This window comes from Alternaria infectoria, assembly GCF_024043175.1.
Source record: "Alternaria infectoria strain BMP 0036 chromosome Unknown scaffold_7, whole genome shotgun sequence".
NCBI lineage: Eukaryota > Fungi > Ascomycota > Dothideomycetes > Pleosporales > Pleosporaceae > Alternaria > Alternaria infectoria.
The window spans coordinates 1025744-1049577 of record NW_026250696.1 but is presented as its reverse complement, the minus strand read 5'-3'; the positions used below and the strand labels follow the sequence as shown (position 1 = coordinate 1049577).

General features: G+C 52.9%; 4 protein-coding genes across 4 annotated transcripts; 1 reads left to right on the top strand and 3 right to left on the bottom strand.

Moving 5' to 3' along the window:
• J4E92_005219 (uncharacterized protein) lies at window positions 1-3153 on the bottom strand (the record flags this gene model as incomplete). Its single annotated transcript, XM_051496602.1, has 6 exons — window positions 1-485; window positions 540-1347; window positions 1400-1992; window positions 2042-2208; window positions 2254-2905; window positions 2955-3153. 6 exons carry the CDS (start codon window positions 3151-3153, stop codon window positions 1-3), a joined length of 2904 nt encoding a protein of 967 aa, XP_051353322.1.
• Window positions 3154-11162: 8009 nt separating this feature from the next.
• On the bottom strand, window positions 11163-16226 carry J4E92_005218 (uncharacterized protein; the record flags this gene model as incomplete). Its single annotated transcript, XM_051496601.1, has 3 exons — window positions 11163-14183; window positions 14641-16127; window positions 16175-16226. The coding sequence occupies 3 exons, from the start codon at window positions 16224-16226 to the stop codon at window positions 11163-11165; spliced, it is 4560 nt and encodes a 1519-aa protein (XP_051353321.1).
• A 604-nt stretch (window positions 16227-16830) lies between these two features.
• J4E92_005217 (uncharacterized protein) lies at window positions 16831-20446 on the top strand (the record flags this gene model as incomplete). Its single annotated transcript, XM_051496600.1, has 2 exons — window positions 16831-17274; window positions 17324-20446. The coding sequence occupies 2 exons, from the start codon at window positions 16831-16833 to the stop codon at window positions 20444-20446; spliced, it is 3567 nt and encodes a 1188-aa protein (XP_051353320.1).
• A 110-nt stretch (window positions 20447-20556) lies between these two features.
• Window positions 20557-22953, bottom strand: J4E92_005216 (uncharacterized protein; the record flags this gene model as incomplete). The annotated part of the gene is made up of 4 exons (XM_051496599.1): window positions 20557-20602; window positions 21048-21464; window positions 21907-21967; window positions 22821-22953. The coding sequence occupies 4 exons, from the start codon at window positions 22951-22953 to the stop codon at window positions 20557-20559; spliced, it is 657 nt and encodes a 218-aa protein (XP_051353319.1).
• Window positions 22954-23834: the final 881 nt, after the last annotated feature.

Sequence of the window (23834 nt, the reverse complement as noted above, 5' to 3'; positions counted from 1 at the left end):
TCAATCGTCGCTGTTGAGTGATCGCCCAGGATCGCTCGTCTGTGGTGTGCGCAGCTGAGAGGAGCTACCGAAGCTGGACAACTGCTTCTCGGGCTCCTTATGGCTGTTGGGCTTTCGTTTGAAGAAGCTCATAATCTTCCCCGTCGTTGTCTTCCTGCCGGGGCTAGAGCATGTAGGCGAGGTAGTCGTCGAGTCGCTGTTCGGAGGAGGCACCAGTGAGTCCGGCATAACTTCCCTCAGCGGAGCCCGTCCGTCCGCGTCGCCGTTCCTAACATCCCGAGGGCGTCGCTTGGTGCTCACGTGTCGCCACCAGCTCGAGTCGCGCGACACATCTGAGCGTGTGGCGTTACTGTCAGCACTCAATTTGTTGCCGGTGTCCCATTGCTGCAGCTTTGAGCCATCAAAGTTTCCATTTGCCGCCTGAGAAAGATCGACCTGGGAGTGGCTTTGTGACGACGGCTGTTGCGCGGGGTAAGGGTCGAGAACTTTTCCATAATTAGCTCATATGCCATGACGGGTCTGAAGTGATGTTTACTCACCTTGACTACGCCTGGCCTGAGAAGGAGCTGTGACTGGCCTAACACCAAGAGACTCCCTCTCCTTCTTTGGTGACGAAGACCTCGTCAAAGTGTCCTTGCGATCAGTCTTTGACCGATCATCAGAGCCTGAAGCTTGCCCTTTCTGTTCGGACGAGTTTGGTGTCTGAGTCACCAGGATCGCAGTGAGGCTGGGGTCTCTACTTCCTCGTCTTGACGAAGTGGCATTCTCAGCAGAGCTCATGGCTCTTTGGCCAGGGACAGCGGTCGTTGAAGATCGCCTTGAGCTTTTGTCAATAATCGAAGAGGATCTTCGTGATTCAGCTGTCGCAGCTTGAATGGAGCGTATGGAGCCTGTGGATCCTCGTCGAGCCGCTTCTTCGGGAGAAATGGTCTTGATGGCACTCAGAGGTATCTTTATAGCGGGCTTGCTAGGCCCTCCAGACAAAGGACTTGGGCTCGGATCGACGGTGAAACCAGATGATAGGTAACCAAGATTCATACTCTTGCTTTTCCTTTTTCTCTGTCGTTCTTCATCGATCTTGCTCTCCCAAACACCCTTATTGATCAGGATCTCGTCGACAGCAAAGCGCATCGCTGGTAAGATGTCCGTGACGGCTTCGAAGAGCGGCCGGGCGAAGATGTTCATGAAACCAATCTGGGATTCGCCAAGTTTGATGACGTCTTCCCGAACAGGTGGGCCACCAAAGAGACATGATGGCATAGCCAGCTCCTCTTCCATGAGTCCTTGGTTGCTAAATTCGTCCGTCAGAATGTTGGCCCACCTGGCAGCGGTGTCAAATTTGCGAGCCTAAAGTATGTTAGCTTGCAGTGCGCCAGAAAGACAAGAACTCAAAACATACCACGTTGCAAATATCTGCGCACTTGATGAGCAGTCCACATGTCAGGTCCTTTTGTTCTTCCTGTACTTTGGCACTCCATCCGTCGACCACGCCTTTGTCATGCGCAACCTTCTGCTGCAGGTTACCCAGGTCGCTCATGTACTTGAAATGGAGGCCCATGTCTGTCGCAAGTATATTGTTGATCATGAGCTTGCGCATCGCAGCATCATTGAATGCGCTCGGCCAATAACGGCGTAATATTTGGGAGTAAGCAGCGCAGTGGAATGATTCTAGGACGGATCGATCGTTGTACAATTGCGCTAGTGGTGCGTTCAATGCGACTAGAAAAGCGTTGTTTACTCCTGGATGGCCAACATCATGTCCAATGGCGGATATCAGAAGGGTAAGCGCGTCAAAGGGCTTGAGGAGCTCAGCGATTGGCGATTTCGGGGTGGACGTGTTGGACGAATCCGAAGGATAAGGAGGCAGGGTGCCGATTCGGACGAGGAAGTGGAAGAGAGCCTGGAGCACGTCGACAACGTGACGGAAGTTGTGGTACTTGACGAACTCGTTGTAGGCAGTACGGCTGGCCAAGAGAAAGACGATCATCTCGTCTACGAATCGGTCAGCAAGTAGCAGGGTTCTGGCATAAGCCGCACTTGCCTTCGGTTATCGCCCATCTTTCTAATTCGGGCATTTGTAGTGCATGCTTGAGCATGACGAAAGCGCCATAGAGAAGCTCGTCATCGGTGTAGTCGTGCGCGGAGAAGGCCCAAGTACCGATGGCGGCTTCAACTACGATTTGGCGATCTACGTCGAGATGGAAATCCCTACTCAAGTCAGTGGCGGGTCGCATAGTCACCGTTTGTACATACGTAGATTCAAGCGAGTCGCCTACTGTCTCCGGATTACAGATGCCAGTCATGAGATTCGACACCATCGCCTCGCGCAGATATGCGTAAGGTTTTGTGTCGTCTACTCCGACCCAAGACAGCTTCCGATTGCGCTTAGTAGTCAGAAAGCTTGCTTCTTCTCGAGAGAACTCCTTCTGTAACCGGTAGGCATGGACAGCCAAGCCAAGCATGCGGTCTCTAGACATTGGACTCGTCAGGACGTCAACAGCGCCGGCATCCAGGTATCGCGTCAACCGAACAGTGTCGCCGAGCGAGAAAGACACTTGTAGTCCCGGCGAGGGCAACGGGCCAGCTGAGGACGGCTCTTCGGTGCCCAGACCGGACAACATGACCACAGGTACGACGAGTTTGGAGAAGTTCCGTGACGAGATCTCGGAGGATATGTGGGTCAGTAGGTGCATGGCGTATATATCGTCGGGTTCGCTCGTATCTAAACGTGTGAGGCGCGAGGATGTAGGCGAGGGCGTGCGCGGCTCGCGAGAAAGGCGCTTCATGCGCTGCTCTTCATCGTATGGGATGTCTATTATGACGAAAGTAGGAATGCTGGCTTTGGTGGACTCGACGAGCTGGGTGATCTTCTGTAAGCAGGCCCTGCCGGTACTGCAGATGTGTACTGCGAAGTGGGTTAGCAGATGTGTGAGCGTAGGAATAGGACGGACTACCTTCGCTGGAAATGGACAGCATCGCCTCGACATTGTCGTGCACTTCGCGCGGCGACGTCTTGCCGATAGCAAAGTAACTCTGTCCTACATTGCCAGTCGTGGTTCGCGCGACGAGCGACTTGGACAGCGTCTCCTTCCGCACGTGCTCGTCGTTGGCCCGCCGGTCAATGTAGACAACATTGCACGCGCCATGTTCCATTGTCTCCGCCTATGTGCGGCGACCAGACAGCACTGGTCTCCAGCGCAGAGGGGAGGTTGTTGGGGAGGTGTCGCAAAATGGGGAGGACGGGTGGTCGCAGTGAGACGTCTGAACGGGTCGGACAGCGTCACGGGAGAGTGCGAGGCGGAAGCGTGGTGGATGGGGTGCAGCCGAGGGCCAATTGGCGGTCGTGAGCGCAGTGGCAGTGGACACAGGAGAGCAGCGGACAGAGTCGAGCGTCCAGAAGCGTGGGGGAGCGCAGAGATGGGACGGCGGGAGTGCGCCGGTTGGTCTGAGATGCACTCTGAAACGACGACGTCGGTGGAAGCCCCAGGGAACCCGGCGAGACGGCGAGCGGCAGCCAGTGCACACGACACTAGAGTGCAGTGTTTATTGTATACGAGGAAAGCGCAACGGGTGGATGCGACGAGGAAGGCGGGAAGCGACGTGGGAGGGCAGGCGCGACGGCGGGCGGGTGCTGGGCGCGGCTGCCTCTTGGTGTCTCTCACTCGGCGCGCGCGCAATGGGACGTGTCGAGACTCGAGCAGCGCAGCGGGCGTCCTCAGGCGATGGCTCGCAGCGTGTTTGGGGAGCGTCTTGAGCGTCTTCAGGGCGCGGGTGAGGGTTGTAGATGCATGCAGGGGCTCTAGCGGTCCTCGGTGTGTCGCATGAGCGGCACTGCTATGGGCTGCACGCTGAGCAGCATCGGGCGCACACGGTCGAGGGCAGTGAGGGCGTGGACGAGACGGGCAGAAGTCGGCTATAGGAATCGAGCGTGGTGTGGTGGAGGAGAGCAGCGGGCCTGGTCTGGCTGATTGGGTCTGGGATACTCGACAAAAAGAGGCAGGCGCACTGGTGGATCCAGCCTATCCATCCACGAACCGCCCGGCTCGAAGCCCCCAAGCCTTCTGGAAGCTTTCGCGCCGTCACAGCCAAATGCTATACGAGCGCTCCGCTGCGTCAACGTCAGCCCTGCACCTGCGCTTGGCCTAGGGCGCGCTTTCATTTGCCTCCCAACGTGATCAAAGTGCCAACGTCGCCGCGCCCGCCCACTAGCTGTCGCTGCGTGAAGTGCGAACCCAGAGAGCCAAGCTCACTCTGAAACGCTTCCCCAGGGGCGGCCCAGTTCCCGCCTGCGCTGCACTGATTACATACAGCACGCCCGCCCCAGCCAACTCAACCTGCTACTCGCTGTGCGCTGGCATCGCACGCCCGTCTCAATGGCTGCAGCATGCATCGCACGCCCCCCGCTGTTGCCACACAGCGTCGTCATCTGCCCGAGCAACCCCATCACGGCCCCATGCAGAAATATTCTGGAAACCGAAAGTGGCGACTCACTGTCACGCCCTGCTGCTACTTGCCGATGCCTCGGGCACGCTATCCACGTAAGCAGCCTGGTCCGTGACCACCTCGCAGCCTTGCTCGCTCCATACACTGGATTCAGCAAGGAGCTGCCTTGACCCTGCCGAACAAACACACGATAAGGCCGCGAGGCTGCTGATCTAATTCTTGGTCAGCGGAATCCGGGGTCGTCGCCCACACGGCAGTGGCCTGCAAGTACATGACAAGTACTGACAAGCTCTGCCTGCACGACTCAGTCCGATCCCGGCGCAACTCTGATAGGCAGCTAACCTCCACAAATAGGACGGTTCTTTATAGGCTGCGGGCGTGCAGATGACTGCAAGCGGCGCCTTCGTCTGTGTTGGTACATCGCACGACCCTGCAAATACACGGCACGCATAGTACTACAAAGACCGTTCGCCATTGAGATCCACCAACGGCCCTTTAAGCCACAGACTACGGTCGACTATGTTTGAGATAGGAGAACCAACCCATTCAGCTGACATGCCATCAGGCGCCGGTTGCGCGTTGGACATGTTGACGTCCAATCGAACAATTCTGAGTCAGTTACATGTACCAAACACATGGTTCACTATCTCTGCCATGGCGCCGTCTATCTCGTCTACATCTTACACTGCACTCATACAGAGGTAAGATGTGAATTGCGATCGCCAGAGTTGCATCGTGAAGCTCCCAGCTTCCTTCCAACCAAGGCTCACCAAATAGGAATCTACCTGGGCATGGCTTTCGTGGTGACTGCATGATGCCACGAGTATGTCCTTTTGCTCACTTATCACGCGGGTCAAGACCATATGTCTAGATAACAATTCTCTCAGTACCGAAAGACGTCTTCAAATCCATGCCAACAGTCGGGCTGATACTCGGAGCTCGCGGTTCTGTTAACTGACGGACTCTCTAATCTCCAGCTGCCGAACGTGAAGACGGCTAGAATCGTTTCGATTCTGGATGACCGTTTATCTTCGCATAGCAATCGACATTCATTGCATTCGGAACGATTCTGATGCTATTGTCACAGATAGGGAGGCGCAGCTATGTTGACCTTTCTGTTCGGGCCGTAGTTCGTCCGGCTTTCATGTGGGGAGCACTGGATTGCCGACACGTTCGGACTCCTGTGTCTTACCTCAGCGGGCACGTTTGGATGCTGGAAGTACTGCAACGTCGGTCGGATCAGAAGATTAATTCGACTGGCTTCATCTATGATAGATCATATTTCTCATTCTACACATTATATCGTAGCGGCACTGACAACATACTCGTAATCCTTCCTCAACGGCACAATGACACCCTGATAGAACCTCTCCCTAAAGTCATCATTATCGAGACTGAACACCGTAGCTTCGAAATTGCAATGTATACACCTCTGCGTCGCATCCGCATAGTTAGGCAGTTCCCGCGTACGCAACCCCTCCGCCAATCGAATTGCTATGAGATAGTCGGTGAATGCTGTACGGCTACCTGTTGCGTCGTCGAGATCCTCCTTGGTTACAAAGGTTTGCAGTGACTTACCGTACGAGATCTCCAGTAATGCGACGCCGAGGGCGAATATGATGCTGTTCTTTGTTATACGCATTCTTTGGCTGTGTGCTGGTGGTGGTGGTGTTGTTGCAGGGAAGTCTCGGGATATGTATGGCTGGTCGGATAGTACCGATTGACTGAGAATGCAGATGTCGTTTAGGTCCCAGGTTTCTTCTAGCCATGGTGTGTTGTGAAGTTGGTAGACGGCGGAGGCTAGAGTAAGAGCTAGCATACACTTTTCCTGGATCTGAAAGCTCTGGCTTTGCCTCTCAAGCAGCTGTTGCAAGCTTACTCTTTCATCGGTTGTGGTTGCGTTTGGTAATCGAAGAGTGTGGATGTGGTGTTTCGCGAGCTTGCTACTCATGACTCCGATGCAGCCCGGACTTGGACAGCGTTGTAATGTTGCGCACAAGTCGACGATATTTGGAGCTCTTTTGAGACACTTCCAGTGGTCGTGTGCTTTTGCGTTTGAGTGAACTATGATGCTAGGGAGCAGTGAGCCGTTGCCTGGGTTTGTTATGTCGATCACATCGACAGCCTCGATCTCTACTGGGATTAACTTCCAGGCAGTGGCATGCCCAGCATGCGGTGTGCCGAAAGTGAATACAAGTTTAAAGTTGGATGGGTTTCCTGTTCCATCATTTCTTTGTATGTCAAGCCGCAGGTTCGCCTGATGTGTACTCTGACATGTGCACCTGGACGACCACCGTGTGTTGAAAGCGTCGTACAGTTTCTCCGCCTGTTGTCTGAACTTCTGGAGATACTCGGTGTTGGCTTTGCGTCTTCTTTGGAGTCGTAAGGGTTCAAGCGCAATTGCTCCTGCGGTAAGGCTGGAGATGCGGCCGATGTCCTCTTCGATGGACGCTAGCAATTGCTTATGGTGCTTCGTCTTGAGTCCTCCTTTTATACGTATCCAAGGGTCGGTGAAGAACTTGTTTCGCGCAGCTGCATCGATACGTCCTGTTGGTGTAGTCCAAGGTGGCTGCTGCATCTTAGCAAATGCTGCTGTCTTTTCGGAGTTATCTAAGTTCACACCTGAAAGTTGTCGCCTAGCTGCAGCTTCCGCGCCAAAAGATTGAGCTTCTTGTTCAGCTGCTTTACTGAAGACCTGAAGGGTAGATAGTTGCTTCCCAATCGATTGCGCAAAGCGTCGTTGAGATCAGCATTTTCCCATGATGAGCTGTCATGGTCTTCGAGTAGCTGACACACTTGGGCGTCTGAAAGAGCCAATGGACTTAGAAGCTCCTCGCATGAGTTCCTGTATATACAGGCGATTGTCACAAAAGAAGCATGAAGATGCTCGAATGCTTCCTCGTACTTTTGCATACTCCTGATTGTTGAAAGCTATAATACGTCAGTCATCATCTGCTGACTTATCGAATCTTTATGTCATACTCCTTCGACGTAGTGCTCTAGAGCCAATATTACCAAAGGCAGCGATCCCAAAACTATTCCGGCTACTTCGAACCCAGACATGATAAGGGAGCCTGCGTCGTCGCTGGTTCGGTGAGGTGGCAGACTCGGTGAAAAGACAGCAAAACTGCAATTGTTGTAGATGTGGCCAGGATAACGCGATAATCCTAGCACATCATGAGTGCGTTATTTCGACGGAGAAACCTGTATGGAGAAGGCTGCAACGAAGATGTGGGCTCGATGACCTCGGGATACGCAGCCTTGTCGCTAGGCCCGAAGAGCTCTAGCTGTCAGCTGGCCCACGTGGTGTAATGCATCGCCGTGTAACCTCGCAACCTTGGAATCTCAGCCTTCCGTTGTTATCATTAACTTGATCTCTCCTTTCGATCAACAGGATGTCGCTACGCGAAGATGCATCAGTCTATTGCCGAAGTTCACACTAGCTGTGTCTCTATTTTCCTTACCTTTATCAGCGTACTAACCACTTCTCGTCGCTGGAACGACCAGAATGAAGCACAGAATGCCTTCGATAAGTACAGACTTTGGGCTGGGAATGTTGGTGCCATGCATAGTGGCACTAGGTATAAGTCGTCTCTAGACTATCGGCTGAGAGAGGCATCCTTTTACAAAGTCCAGGTATTCAGCCTTCATCGCTATTGTACATGCAGAACTCACAGACATTCTAGGTTCTGAGGTTGATGCAGGATCTGTGCAGCTGTGTAAGACACCATGCCTCTTTCACTGTCACCTGTTATAGTCAATCCTGTCGCGATATGGGAACGACGGCTAATTCAATGCTCATGCATTAGCTTAACAAAGGTAGCACAGTCTTACTGTATACACATTTAAGATGTTGCTGACGGAAGCGCTGTTCAGCATCAGAAGCCGCTCAGATCGAGGACATAGCGGCTCGTAATCGGATTACGGACAAATTCGAGCCTTCAGATACAGACGAAGATGAGACCGACTCGTCTGATTCCCCATGGGAAGTTTCTTCCGACTCTGAAGCAGAATATCCAGGTAAAGGGAAGCTTCCGCGACAGAAACCAAACCGGCCAGTCCCCGAACCAGCAAAGCCGACAGTAGTAGACCCCATCAACTTCATCATTGACTGTCTTTGGAAGCTACCTATTCGCAGTCCTGCTCCTATCGATCGCATGAAGAAGAGTTATACCGCTGATACAACTGCATACTTACCGTTTGACATCATGTATATTAGGGATAAGTTCCCCAACCTCAACGAGACGGTTACTACCCGCTTAGCGAAGATGATATCGAGACGAAGGCAACTGATACAGTACCGCAAAGACCACACTGATGCTTTGCAAGGGAAAGAGGTCACAGTGATTGACACTCCTATGGGTGCGCATGGTCGTCTACCCAAATCTACTGAAGGAGATATAGCTAGCGAGTCAACACCCAGCTCGAAGGGCCCAAGTCAACGCACAGAGCTTTCTAATGCGACAACATTGAAGAAGCACACTCCAATGGTATCATACTCACCGGCGATCGGAATTTATACACCGTCAGTGTCCGACTTCGCCTCGTCCATTGCATCCGAACAGACTGCAAATGCGATAACAATCAGGCTTCCGAATCGACCCCGGACAAAAGAAGGTCGGCTCTCGGAGAAATTTATATGTCCTTACTGCTCCACTGCTCAAGTCATCACGTCAGAGCGTAGATGGAAGTCAGTTATCTCAAGTCCCTACCGTCGATTACTTGGCTAACATCTAAGCACAAGGAAGCATGTCTTGTCTGACCTTCAGCCCTACATCTGTACCTACTCAGACTGCCAACTACACGAGTACGTCTTCGAAAATATTGACGATTGGTTCAATCATGAATCCCGGACCCATCGCGTGGAATGGTTCTGCAACACAGAGTCTCACCAGTCTTTTGTCAACATGAAAGACTTCCTGAGTCATATGCGCACCGTTCATTTCGAGCCTCTCGAAGAGGCACAGCTTCTGAGCTTGCATCGGGGATTGCAGCGCCCATCCACCGCTTCTTGGGGGACTTGCACGTTATGTGGTCAGCATGCAGATAGATTGAGGTCTCATCTCGCACGCCATCTTGAGCAACTCGCGTTATTTGCGATACCTCAAACGGACTATATGGCTACTGTGGAAGAGAACGATACATCTTCTAACGCCGCGCGGCAAGGTGTACCGGCACTCTCTAGCCTAGGCTCAACAAGGATAGCTTTGGATCCCTCAGATCATGACTCTGGCTCGGAAGTGTCAGTCAGTAGGTCTAGTATATCCCGTCAGGAAACACATCGTTCACGAACCGCAGCGGATGATCAATACGCCGATCAGGACAAGGAGTTAGCATTAGCCACGAGCAGCATGACCCCGGAGGAAGTGGATACTTCGTGGGATCAGATCACTTCTAAATTCAAAGATGCCCGAGTTGGAATATCCAACGAACAAAGGACAGAATTCTCCGAGCATCAGCCAACGATCGCAAATGAGGCTCTCCGTAGAAAACCCATGGTTGCAGGGCTGGATGAGCAGAGGTTTCCATGGGAGGGATCCCCTAAGCGCAGTCTCAACCAACCTGAGGCAACCGAGAAGGCACCGCTAACCACAAGTTACTCACCTACCCGAGCTACAGTGCATTTGCCCTCGACTGTAGACTCTACCGTTCGTTACGTAGAACCTGCTCCTACACAGAGGCCCCCTCCATCGCTTCGAGAGCGAGTTGGCCGCATCACCTCAAATATCTTCTCCGCTTCCAGCCGCCAGAAAGGGCCAGACCGCAAAGTATCATCAAGACGTACGAGGCCTAGATCACTTAACAGTGTAGAGAAGTTCCACATGTTTCCAGAGGTACCAGGAGAAAGCCTACGAAATCCAGGTTTCGAACAAATGTCGTCACAACCGCGTCCCCGCAGACCGTCAGGAGAGGCAGTTGATTCTGATACAGGTTCAGTATCGGCGTGGAGGGCCACTCAGGCACGTTTGGCACTTTTACCGTACTTGCGTAATTCCCGCGTGCCGCCTGATTCTCCCGATCTCATCCAGCCTGGACCATCAGAGCCTGATCATCCCAGGGACAGCGTTAACGCCAAAGAAAGGCGGACATGGCGACAGAGGCTTTCCAAGGCGATTGGAAACAGGCCTAAAACCCCTGAAATCTACCCTGCTGTAGCATACCTTTACGACCCTCCAGACGATCTTCGACACCGAAATTGATACTGGGCCCCTTGAATTTTCTTCAATTTCCAGAAGACGAGAGGGTTGCCAGGAGTCGGAGCATTGATGCAATGAAAAGCAGCAAGCCTGAAAGAACTACCGGAGTGGGATTGTCAACTCTATGGAAAGCAGCCAGCCTGAGAAAGGACGAACCTGGCGACAAAAATTGACTAATGCTACCGAGAGCGGAAACAAGTCTACCAGTCCAGGTTCTGCAAAGGATTTCATGCCGGCACAGAAGATCCTTTGGGCTTGGAGGGCCCAAGCAACGGAGGAAGAGGTGCGACGTTATGGGGACCATAGCCTCAAGTAGTATAGCAACTGAACCTGACTACCTCATACTAAAGAACGGGACGAGCGAGATATGGAGTTGCCACAGTGAGAATTTGGACTTGAGCAGAGGCCACGAAACAGATGAAAGGAGGCACTGCGCAAAGGAAAGCGTTCTTTCGGTCTCTGAATATAGCACACACTACGATCCTACAGTAATGTACAATGCACCCCAAGCACTAGTCACAACTACACTCCACCCTGCTGCGAAACAACACCCTTACACCTCCCACAAATCTCCTCCTTCTCCTCCTTGACAAAGCGCCAACACCTCGGGCACTTCTCCCCACTAGGCGGATGCACCAGCACCTTCGCCTTCCCCAACACCCCCGTGACGCTCGAAAGCGCTTCCTCCTCCCACCACTGCGACCGCTGCTTCAACGTATCAGAATCCTCCGCCGTGAACACATTGTCCGCAAAAAACGACCCTGTCGGTGTCCAAAAGTTGAGACCGCTGATAACAAAGAGGCCAGCGAGCTGAGTTTCGAGATCTGTTGGCGTGAGGAATGTAGGCTGCATGCACTTCGAGAATTCGGCGTAGAAGTTCTCGGGGTTGGTCGACTTGGGTAGGTAAACCGTCGCTGCGCTCTCGAGACTTGAACCGATCTTTTTCTCGGCACGGAGGCGCTCTTGTGCGATCTTGATGGCTGCACCTAGCGTACTAGTCGTCTCGCTCATAGCCTCTAGACTAGCAGATTCAAACGCCGCGAGCGCGGGAAGAGGCGACCAAACCGCGCGTGCAGGATGAGCACTCTTCTCCTTGAGCTCTGCAGGGACATGATCCCAGACCTCTTCAACAAGCAGCGGACAAACTGGAGCAAGCATCTGCAATAGCTCATAGAAAATGAGACCCAAAACGCGTTGGAGCGTCTCGCAGTCCTTTGTATCGCCAGTGTACACGCGATCTTTGAGTGTTTCGAAGTAGAAAGCGCTCAGATCCATGGAAATGTACTTGTTAATTGCGTTGACGCCTTTGAAGAACTCGTATTTGCCAAAGTGGTTGTGCACTTCTGTGCTGACCTGCACCAGTCGGTGAACGGCGAGGCGGTCAGTGAGTTCGCTGAAATCGGTGATGGTGGGTATGAGCTCGTTGAACGAGATGAAAGGTGGTGGGCATGATGGAAGCGAGAAGATGCCTAGCAGCCATTTGAAGGTGACGCGGTATTTGTGGAGGGCTTGGTTCACAGACATTAACACAGGCTGTCCGATTGTGACGTCGCGCGTGTAGTCGCTGCTTGCGGCCCAGAGGCGGAGTGCATCGGCGCCCATGGCATCGTATGTTGGTGTGTGCTTAGTTGCTGGGTCTTGCTTGACGCCTTTTTGCTTCTTTCGTTTGACGGGTGGGAGGAGTTCGCCGGACATGATTTGGGATGGGGAAATAACGTTGCCGAGAGATTTGCTCATCTTGCGGCCGTCGGAGTCGAGTGTGAAGCCATGGGTGATCAGAGTCTTGTATGGTGCTTTGCCGGTCTCTGTAGAGTAAGGCTGGGTTGCGACGTGGGTAAGGAGTGATGACTGGAACCAGCCGCGGTGTTGGTCAGTGCCTTCAAGGTATACATCGGCAACAGGCTTGTGTTTTTGTTCTGGAAGGAGCTTCCAACTGGTGCCACTATCGAACCAGACGTCCATGGTATCTCTACCGCGTACGTATGTTCCGGTGAGATGCTTCGGCTTCCAAGCTGGATCGTCCTGCGCGTCCGTCCACCAGGCGTTGATACCACGTTCTTTGATTACCTCGATGATATGGTCGATGGTCTCAGAGTCCATGGTCGCTTTTAGCGTGTCGCCCTCGACCTTGTACAGGGCGGGGATAGGGACACCCCAAGCACGCTGTCGCGAGATACACCATTGGCTGCGTCCCTGAATGAAGCTCTCTAGACGACTTCTACCTGTCTCAGGCATGAAGTTGACGTTGGCAATTGCTTTCATCGACGCGTCCTTGATACCTTCTACGTTGGCGAACCACTGTTCAGTAGCGCGCGTGATGACAGGTTCCTTCGTTCTCCAGTCGATGGGATATTTGTGGCGGTAGTTTTGCTTGCCCCGAAGCATGTCCAGCGTCTGGAGATAGTTGCATACAGCATTGCTACCCGACTTCTTGATATCAGCGACAGGTAGACCTTCCAGAAGCTCGGGCTGTTCCGGAAACGCGTCCTTAGTGAAAGCACCAGCATCATCTATTGGGGCAAAAGCTGGAACGTTGAGCGCCATGCAGACGTTGTAGTCGTCCATACCATGTCCAGGAGCGAGATGGACTAGTCCAGTACCTGAGGAGTCGGTGACAAAGTCGGCATGGATTATCGACTGTAGTCCGTTTGCCTTTTGGAACGGATTCTCGTACTGAACTTGACCGGCTAGATCTGCGCCACGCACATCTGCGATCACTACTTCGAGCTTCCGCTCAAGGATCTTCTGGTACTCCGCTACTCGTGAAGCTGCAACGAGGATCAGCTCGCCATCCTTCTCAGCATCCTTGACTACGCAGTATTGCATGTCCTTGTGAACCGCGATCGCCTTGTTCGCGGGTAGAGTCCAGGGTGTAGTCGTCCAGATGACTACGCTAAGTTCACGGTCTACCTCCTTCAAAGCCCCGTTCTTTAAAGCCTCCGAAAGATGTACTGGGTATCGCACAAAAGCAGCTAAGCTCTTATGACCCTCATCGTACTCCAACTCAGCTTCCGCGAGGGCTGTTCGCGAACTCGGGCTCCAGTAGACGGGTTTGAACTGCCTGTAAATCAAGCCCTTCTCAAACATGCTCTTAAACACTTCCAGCTGTCTGATCTCGAAACCGCGCTCCATCGTCTGATATGCGTTGTCCCAGTCGCCCATCACAGCCCATTCCTTGAAGCCGCGCTTCTGTTCTTCGATCGTTCGGGTCGCCAATTCGCGCGCGGCGTCACGCACGCTTACAGGATCTGCTTGCGCCGCATCCTTCTTTTGCGCCTGGAGAGCCTTGATCTCAATGGGTAAACCATGACAGTCCCAGCCAGGAATGTATGACACCTTCTTTCCTTGTCCGACCTGGTGTCTGCAGATGATGTCCTTGGTGATCTTATTCAAGGCATGTCCGATGTGCAATGGCCCATTGGCGTATGGCGGTCCATCATGCAAAGTAAAGGTCTCTTTTGGCGCATTGCCTTCCGCCTCGCCATTCTGTCCATTCAACCGCTTCTCCAGGTGTCCATAACGTAAAACGCGTTCGGGGCTCGCCTGCCACGAATACAGGTCATCGGTGCATCGTCGCAGGTAGGTTGGGTTCGTTGACGCTAACGGTCGCGGCGGAAAACTAGATTTTGGCAGTCGGAGGGTGTTTGACCATGATGCGCGGAGGATGCGTGTTGGGGTTAGCATAATAGCATCATGGGCGGGCGAATCGGCGGGGAAGTGTTAGAGTTCCAATATTTTTGGATCCATAGATGGGCTCGGTGATGGTTCGGCCGACATCGGCGATGACGCGGAGATGGCGTCGGGTCATTGATGCTCTGCTAAGTATTAACACCGCTGTCGAAATGATAAAACTCAGGGAACAATGTATGTGATAAGTTGCTACATTTAGCTCTATAGTACTGGGAACCCTCACCATATGTGCACGGCCACAACGCCTTCCATACCTGCAGGCACTAGCAGCGGCACTCATATCGTATCAATACACGGTCAACGAGCTCACAGCTCCGTTCTTCAGCACCTCAAACACCATACCCGGAAATCCAAACAGCTCCACGTTCCCGACATCCGCAGCACCCTCCATCAAGACACTACCAGCATTCGCAAACTTGCTCTTCTTCCCCGAACTCTCTTCCCATCCTCCAAGAAGTTCGCAGCTACTACCAGGGCTGTCGCCCCAGCCTCTGTTCAAGGCCATGCCACGTTGCTGTAATCTCTCCTGCTCTTCATTGTCGTAGTATGGCTTGAATACTTCCTTCAGCCGACCGGAAATGTCTCCAAAGCCCATCTCCGAACTAAGGGGATCGCGGTACATGGCTGAGGGTACATGCTCGAGTGTCCATCTGCTTCGTCGGTGCCGGTTAAACTGGTACGAACCCGGCACGTTACCGTGGAATATGATCTTTGTTGCAGTTAGGTGGTTTAGCGGTTGCGCGCTGAGCTCTCCCTGCGCATGTAGTTCCGACTCGTGTCTCTCCGCAGTAGGAGAAGGTGGGGAGATCTGCGTAGGTTGCGAGATGAGAATGTCAAAGCCATGATGATAGTAATTATAAAAGTGCTCAGCCGCTGCGACTTCTCGCTCTTGAGCTTCCAGTGCGGCCTCATCATCATCTTCCCAAGCATCTTCGTCGTCGCTTCTGACCACTGAGCCGTGGTCTGAGTCATCATCTGGAGTGGAACCACCAGGCGAGAGATCTGACGCGTCGCTCGTCCTCCGATCCTTGTGTATTGATAGGCGATGGTCGTTCTTGCGGTAGATGGAGTCTGGGGCACCAAGCTCCATGATCAAATCCTGAGGCGTTGTCTCGCTCAGAATGATCCAGAACGGAGGACTCGAGCGCCGGACGAGCTCTATCCTACCCTCTCCGTGTACCTTGACCGTCTCGATCTCGTCTGGGCCACCATCTTTTGCTTTGCCTAAGGCCAACGACCTCGGATTCGGCGGTATTGCTGTGAACAATGTTCCGCGGGCTTTTTGCCACGACTCGCCGTTGAAAACCGCCATGGATGTTGCAGACCCAGTAGCTGATGATGACAGAAGCGAGATGAAGTCCTTCTTTGGAGAGTAGGCGGAGTGTTGAACTGGGAAGTTGAACGCTATCCCTGGATACGATAGATTGTATGTGCCACTCGCGTTTAGGTCTTCGGATTTCGGGGGTATGTACTCTCCGCCATATGTCGGTCCCAGCAGCTTGTCGTAGACATGGCGAAATCTCGGGCCTGATACGCCACCAGAGAAGCCTCCCTCACCAGGCTTGTACACGTCGATGTCCTTGTATACCAACTTGGCCTTTGCGAAATCGAGCACTTCGATGAGGCGGAGGCGCTGGTCGGGGCCGTCGAACTGTAGGCGCAGACCGTTGTCAGGGAGGACGACTTGTACAGGTGATGATATGGGTCGTAGTTCGTCGTGGTAGAGTTGGAAGCGTGGGAAAGCCTTGACTTCGGCTTTGATCGTTGTCAGGACCTCGTGTAGGGAGCAACCGAGGGCTGTGTCTCTGTCAGCTTGGTAACTGGGAAAGACGGTCGCAACGGACTCATGAAGCCTACACTGCGCCCAGGCTGTAGCTGCATGATGCCGTCTTCCATGTTGGGTATGTGATAAGTGTATGAGTGGAGTAAGTTGTCGTAGTTTGTCTGTCAGTTGATGTGCTGCCTAGCTCGTAGATAGCAAGGAGCTCATAGGCGCGTGCTGTGTCCACGAGGACAAGGCGCCGGGTCTATCCGTGCAGCCCCAAACACAAGAATAAATATCAATGAAGCTGGTGTAAAGCGATACAATAATCGATGTTGTGACAACGTTCTAATCAATGAAGTACCGACCATAACACGATCGCGGTGAATGAGGGGTGGCGGGGCAGACGCGCAGGCAGGTAGTTGGGTTGACTAGGAGCTCAACGGTTTGCACAGGATGAAGCTGGTAATATATCATTCGGGATGTATTGCATCGACTCAGTTATCGAGACATGAAGACAAAATGTATACGGAGATGTGTATAGAGATGTGCATGCATGCTGCATTGACGTAGCGCGCCGTGTTCGCGATAGTTGATAGCGTGTGGTCTGTGCCATTGAGCTAAGCAGGATCCCTGCATGAACGTGTTTACTGACTGTTTACGTGTGCAGGTTCCGCAACACCAGACGCATGTCACCCTAACCCGCATATCCGCCTTCACCACCCCTCGAACGTCGCCATGTCTGGACTCCCGCGGCCAGGACCGCCGGTCAAGCGGAATACCACGAGCATGCGACCTCCCACGACGCGCCCGCCCCATCTGGCGCGTGGCCGTTCAGCGACACCCGCCATGGACGGCCGCTCATCGAGAGCCGAATCAGTAGCTTCCTCGGCGCGAGCTCCACGATCATCGCCCTTGAAGCGCAAGATAGACTTCGAAAGCGAGGGAGGAGAAGAGACAAACATCAACGTTGTCGTCCGGTGTAGAGGGCGCAATGACCGCGAAGTGCGCGAAAACAGCGGCGTCGTCGTGTCGACCAACGGAATCAGGGGCACAGCTGTAGACCTGTCCATGGGCCCGAGTGCGCTGAGCAACAAGACGTATCAGTTCGACAAGGTCTTTTCTCCGGCAGCCGACCAGGCCATGATGTACGACGAAGTTGTGGCGCCTATTCTGGACGAAGTGAGTTGAGACGGAAGAGAGCCATCTTCCGCTGCTAATAACCATCTAGGTTGTCGACGGCTTCAACTGCACAATCTTCGCATACGGTCAGACTGGTACAGGAAAGACGTACACCATGACTGGTGACATCTCCAACGTCCTCCCTCTGCCAGACGCCGCCGGTATCATACCACGCGTCTTGTACGCGCTCTTCCAACGCCTCGAGACTGACGAGATCGAAAACTCGGTCAAATGCTCTTTCATCGAACTTTACAACGAAGAACTTCGCGATTTGCTTTCACCGGACGACGCGACAAAGCTGAAGATCTACGACGATAACAGCAAGAAGGGCTCTACCACAACCATGGTGCAGGGAATGGAGGAGTGCCATCTCAAGACTGCTGCCGAGGGTATCACAATGCTGCGCAACGGCAGCCACAAGCGACAGGTAGCTGCGACCAAGTGCAACGACCTCAGTTCGCGAAGCCATACCGTCTTCACCATTACCGTCTACATCAAGCGAACAACAGAAGATGGCCAGGAATACCTGAGCGCCGGAAAGCTCAACCTCGTCGATCTTGCGGGTAGTGAGAACATCCAGCGCAGTGGTGCTGAGAACAAGCGCGCAGCAGAGGCTGGTCTTATCAACAAGAGTTTGCTAACATTGGGTCGCGTTATCAACGCACTCGTAGAACGCAGCTCGCATATCCCGTACCGAGAGTCAAAACTCACCCGCCTGCTGCAAGACTCGTTGGGCGGTCGAACAAAGACGTGCATCATTGCGACCTTGTCGCCAGCGAAGAGCAACCTCGAAGAGACGATATCCACCCTCGACTATGCATTCCGTGCCAAGAATATCCGCAACAAACCGCAAATGAACCAAGCCATCAACAAGAAGACCCTGCTCAAGGAGTACACAGCCGAAATCGAGAAACTCAAGAGCGAATTGATAGCGACCCGGCAGCGCAACGGTGTCTATCTTACACAGGAGAATTACGAGGAGATCACAACAGTCAGCGAATCGAGACGAATCCTTAGCGAGGAACAACGCGACCGCCTTGAGACCATGGAGGTCAACCTGCGCAACAAGGTGGAGGATCTGTTCAAACTCACGACAAACTTCCAGACATTGAAGAAGGACAACGAACAAACTCAACTCGCTTTGGAAGGCACCAAGGGTATCCTAGAGAAGACGGAGATTGTTCTGGAGCACACGCGCCAAAACCTTACCGAAGAGGCGGAACTGCGAAAGGCGCATCAGAAGACTGAGCAAGAGCTCGCAGAGGTTGGGAAAGAGATGATTTCAACACTCGGCAAGACCACATCAGCTATCGACGGTTTACGGTCGAAGATTCGACGGAAATCAGAACTCCAATCGCAGAACCGACGGAATTGGAATTCCTCCCAAACGCAGGTTGTCGATACCACCCGTATGGTCGAGGACCGGATAGAGGAGCTTCAGCAACAGCAAGAACAGCTGATGAACGCGATATCAGAACGTATGCAAGCTTTTGTCAGAGATGAACTTGAGCAGCTTGGCGCCTCGCAGTCATTCTTGCAGGAAAAGATGGAGGCATACCAGACTTCCGAACAAGAAGTTAACGGACAGACAGCTCAAGCGCGCGACCATATGAATGAAGTCCTGGAGGAGATCAGGACTCTTCGAGAAGACGTCAAGACGAAGATCGGCGCAGGCCTCGATGAGCTCTCAGCAGCGGCGGAGACAATCTCTGCGAACATCATCACGGAACTCGACGCTTTCCACACGCAAGTTCACGCGTCCTATGCCGGGCTCGGCCGAGACTTCAAAACCACCTTTGACGATCTAGTCAAGGATCTGAACGACCAGCAAATCGAGAACGAGCGACTACACCAACAGGTCGTAGAGGCCAACGCGGCCTTGGTCGAGGCGAACAAGACATCTCAGGGCCAACTTGAGAAGGTCGTGAACGAGGAGAAACAGAAGTCGGCCGAAGACCGCCAACAACTGCTCTCACAGCTTACCGCAATCATCAACGCAAACGCCGACGCGCAAGAGAAGAGGTTAGACGAGAAGCTCTCGGCTGTACGAGAGGAGATGAATGCCGCCAACGCTGCGTTCGAGACGAAGCAAGATGCTTATGCTGATGGTGTTATTGCATGGTCAGATAGGTCTAGAGACATCCTGGCGGGTGTATCCAAGTCAAGAGATGCCGTCAAGACCAAGATCAAGTCAGACTTTGCAGCCGCAACCCAGCATTCTACTTCGATCAAGGACACGACCACATCCGTCCACGAGAGCACTGTCAAGACTGTTGAGGCTCAGATGGCACACCTGGACACTCAGCTTCAATCCTTGGATGACATCGTAGCCCGCATCCGCGAACAGAACAACACCCATCACACCGCCCATACAGCATCGCTGGCTGCTTTGTCGTCTACAGTGGCAGCTTCATACTCTAGCATCGGTGATCATCTATCCACTTCGTTCGATCGCGTTCAGTCTCTCGAATCGGACATGTCAGCACAAGCAAATACACTGAAGGAAACTTTACCAGCGCTTGCTGCAGATGCGGATATTCGTGCACCACTGCACGAGCTTCGCGAGGTCGTCGGGTCCCAGAATCTGATCGAATACAACCCCACCGGCGAAACACCCCAGCGCGTCTCCTACACCATCCCCTCCACCCTCCCACGCACCGAAGCACACGAGAACATCCTCTCTCGTCTTCGAGACCGCCCCGCACCCGTCGACACCACCACACGCAGCCCTTCGAAGCAACCCATCTTCGACGACGCCACAGGAACGCTCAACCTCTCCTCTCCAACCGACATATTCGCCGACACGAGCAAGAAGCCCATTTTCTCGCACTCCATCAGTGCGCACGCCCACACCATCTCGCACCTCCCCACAGGCAATCCTTCCTCCCTGCGGGAGCTAGATGTTAACGTGGTGGCGCAGGAAGCTCATACCCAGCCACTTCCCCATCTCGCATCCCAGTCTTCATGCGATTCGCTGAACGGCGGCCCTCCGAATAAGAAGGCGCGAACGAATGGCGATGATACAAGTAAGCTTCCGATGAAGAAGATGACGAGGAAGACGGTTGGCGTTGCTGGCGACCGTGGTGATAGGGAGAATATTACGAATTTCGGTAATAGCGTTGGTCCGGGTCTTGCGGCTGGGCGGAAATTGAGGAGTCATGGAAGTGGGTAGATGCTGGGATTGTGGTGGTGTATAGTTTTGGCGTTTTACCCCCGTGTTGGGCTTTTTTTGCATAGTCACGGCGTTTGATGTGGGCAGCGGCAGCGGTATATCTGTCTTGTCTACTTGTTCTTCTTCTGCTGGCGTTTGGACACTGGGTTCAAAAGGCTGGGCATACATAGGCGTAATGACATTCCGAACTTCTTACCTTTATCATGATTTCTGGTCACTCCGTAACACGTTTCCGGAATCTTTGGATCCGCGCTGGTGAAAGCAGTCCGGCCCTACTTGTGGCACAGTCACAATGCCGTGTGCTCACTTTCTGCCTTAATCACTTCTTTTGCGCTTGAGGTTGAGTTTTTCAATGTCTAGCTATACAAATTCTCCTGTCAACATCTAGATACCTTACAAGGCCAGCCAGACAGCTAGAGATACACTCGCGAAAGCTCCCATTATCGCCCGAGAAGACGAGAATCCATGCACAGCCGCGCCCAATTCCGAATGCAACCAGCACTTGCGGTCTGACCTCTGGTCGACTGAGGCAAGATTGAAACTATTGAGGGGGTAAGGTGTATTGCCACAATCACCCTCATCAGCACTCCAACAGCTGTACCCAAACCAATTCAGCAAGTTTTGGTCATCGTTAGGATCGAGTTCAGAGCAGTCCTCCCCTCCGTAGACGGTAGCCATCATATTTGAGAGATGGCCCTCCTTCCATATGTCGTCATAAGCCTGCACTACATGGTGGCGGTATAGGACCCGAGAGTAGTTTGCTGATCTGTCGTACTTGTCGGCGTTGAGAAGCGTCCAGTATATACCCGCTTGTTCGTCACCAAACCTGTTAGAACCGAGGTTCCATGTCTGGTTCACAAAGCCCTGCGTGGCGTTTCCACCAAAGAGGTCTCCAAGACTGAAACAGTGGGGGACGACGGGAATACTACTCGTAGTGAAGGTCAAGGCGTCGCGGGAGTCGTAGTAGTTACACGTGTCGTCGTGGCCATCCTTGAAGAAGCGAAGCGTCAGGTTCTGACTATCGAACGGTTAGTTGACTTGTGACGATACATGGGGAGGGCACAAACTTATATGGGCTTAGCTCTTGCCCATCTGCGTTCTGGGATGCTTGTGCATGTGCGTAGAAGGGAGAAGAAAGCAAGGCTAGAAACGCCGATCTGTTGATGACTTGGAAGAGCTGCATTGGAAATGCTGAAGCAAAAGGTTTAGGGAGAGTCTCGAAAACAGCAAGAATTATCAAGTCTGGATGCGGTTCTGAACGAGTCCGATCTCAGTAGATGCGAGCGTGGGGGGCGGCTAGGGTGTTTGTACTCCATCTCCAGACATCGCTGCATAATAAGGCCATCCGCTTCTTGCCAAGAGTAAGGCATACTCATGGGACATTTCGTCATGTGTCACACTGCGGCTTATTGCATGTAAGGGCTCAGACCATCTCACCGGCTAATCGGTTGGAACGGAACGTTTCCTTGTCGCTTCCAGTGTCTGAAGCTGTCGCTGGTCGCGTAGATTCGTCGGTTGCAGCTGCTCTTAGCACTGTCGTCATTCGTCCTCTCTTAAAACCCGACTCATGTACGCCCCAAATGACATCGCTGGGTCATAACAACGCACATATTCTTCCTTAGCGTTGCGACGTTGAGGCGGGGTTGGGTGGCACGGTCGTCCCGATCATTGTCTGATTTTGGTAGTGGTGTTTACCAAGACCCGGACGGGGTGCCTCGGGGCGCCTTATGTAGCCCCCACAACCACCACGTGCCTGCTTCGATTAGTCACGGCGGCAGCTAACCTTAACCACTATAAACCACAACACTTTGATCCAACGTCCGCGGTGTATTCCGGGGTAATCTTCTGCGGGGCGTTTTGTATGGGGATCTCGCTTCAACCATGCGCCTTGTCATTCGTCGATGAGTTTCGGGCGTAAGCCGTATTGCCGGTCGAGCCTTACGAACTCATAGTAAAGAACGAATCTCATATAGAGATTGGCGAGAAGATGACGTCTTGACACATAGTTATGCTAGGTACACGCACGAGGGATAAGCATGTACGCCCGGAAGACAAGCATTTATGCGGTGCTTAAGTTGAAGTCATCCATTGAAGGTTGGTGTGTAAAAGTATCTATGTAATGCTCTGACACAATGGGTTTCCAACAAGTCCGCCCCAGAAGGCTTTCCGTACACGCTTCAGCCACTTCCATAGCAGTTGTACACAACAGTTCCTGTCACGAGCGGTGTTCCAGTGCAGTACCCTTTGCAAATCTGATCGACTCTGTCCCCTTCCTGTTCAGTCAAGTAGCAGTCTTGTTCACATTCAGCGCCTAAACATAGGGTGTCAGCTTGTTTTACCTAAGGGACCGAAGCCGGCAGTTGCTATTACATACCACCCTCGTATGGACCGCCGTTGCTGTCGGCAACATCGCCGTTGACGCAGGAGGGTACATCGTTTTGTCGTTTGACCGAAAGTGCGAGGGAGCTCGTAAGCAGAGTACTGATCAGGGCAAGTGAGAGCTTCATGGTGGCTTGTTGGGGTCGAGTGGTCGATCTTGTCTCGAAAGAAGAAGTGGAGCTGATAGAGAAAGGTGTTGCTGAGCATTGAGTCGGTGGGCGAGGTGGCTTATAACTGTCCCGCGGACTTGGCAATTCGACCTCCATCACAGATTAGTTGCTTTCCACCGGCGCTTCCGGGGGGATGACAAGGCGTATCTGTGTCGCTTTTTCCTACTTTCGTCGTTAGTCCCCGGTTTTCTAGCGATCCTTCAGCTCCCAGGCAGACTACTGTTCTAACCGGTAAGACGACATCACTCAACATTACCATTCGGGAAGGTCTTGATATTTGCGTTCATCAGTGTCTTAGAAGGATGAGATACCCAGGAGGCTACGGCAAATCAAAGGTCGGCCATATCATAGGCAGCATACCTAATGTTCGTACAGGCTGACAAAGTGAACAAGCCGAACCTCCACTTCGCATGGATAAAGTATTGGCAACAGTTGGGGGCCGAGCACATGTTGTCAACGAAGTTCTGATTTGCTATTCGATTTGAGACATGTTACGATGGCATGCCGAAGTTCCGGGGAAATGTCACCATGGCTCCATAGTGTCATGGATAGCAACAAGCACTGCTCAAGCCGAAGAGATATAAAAAGTCCTTCTGTGAACCAAGCACTCATCACCCAAACCGGACTTCTCCCTCTCAGTTAAACGGCTTTGAACAACTATCATATAATCAGCTTTCGCGCAAGTTTCAACATGGCTGCCTCGGTTCTCACAGCCATTGGGCTCGTGGCTGACGCATTGACTACGGTTGGGTTTTTCGAAGCCAACGTCCCAGGATCAGCACCAGAGGGTGCAACTGTCAGAATCAAAGGTACAGCATCACAAGAGAACTAATATCTTC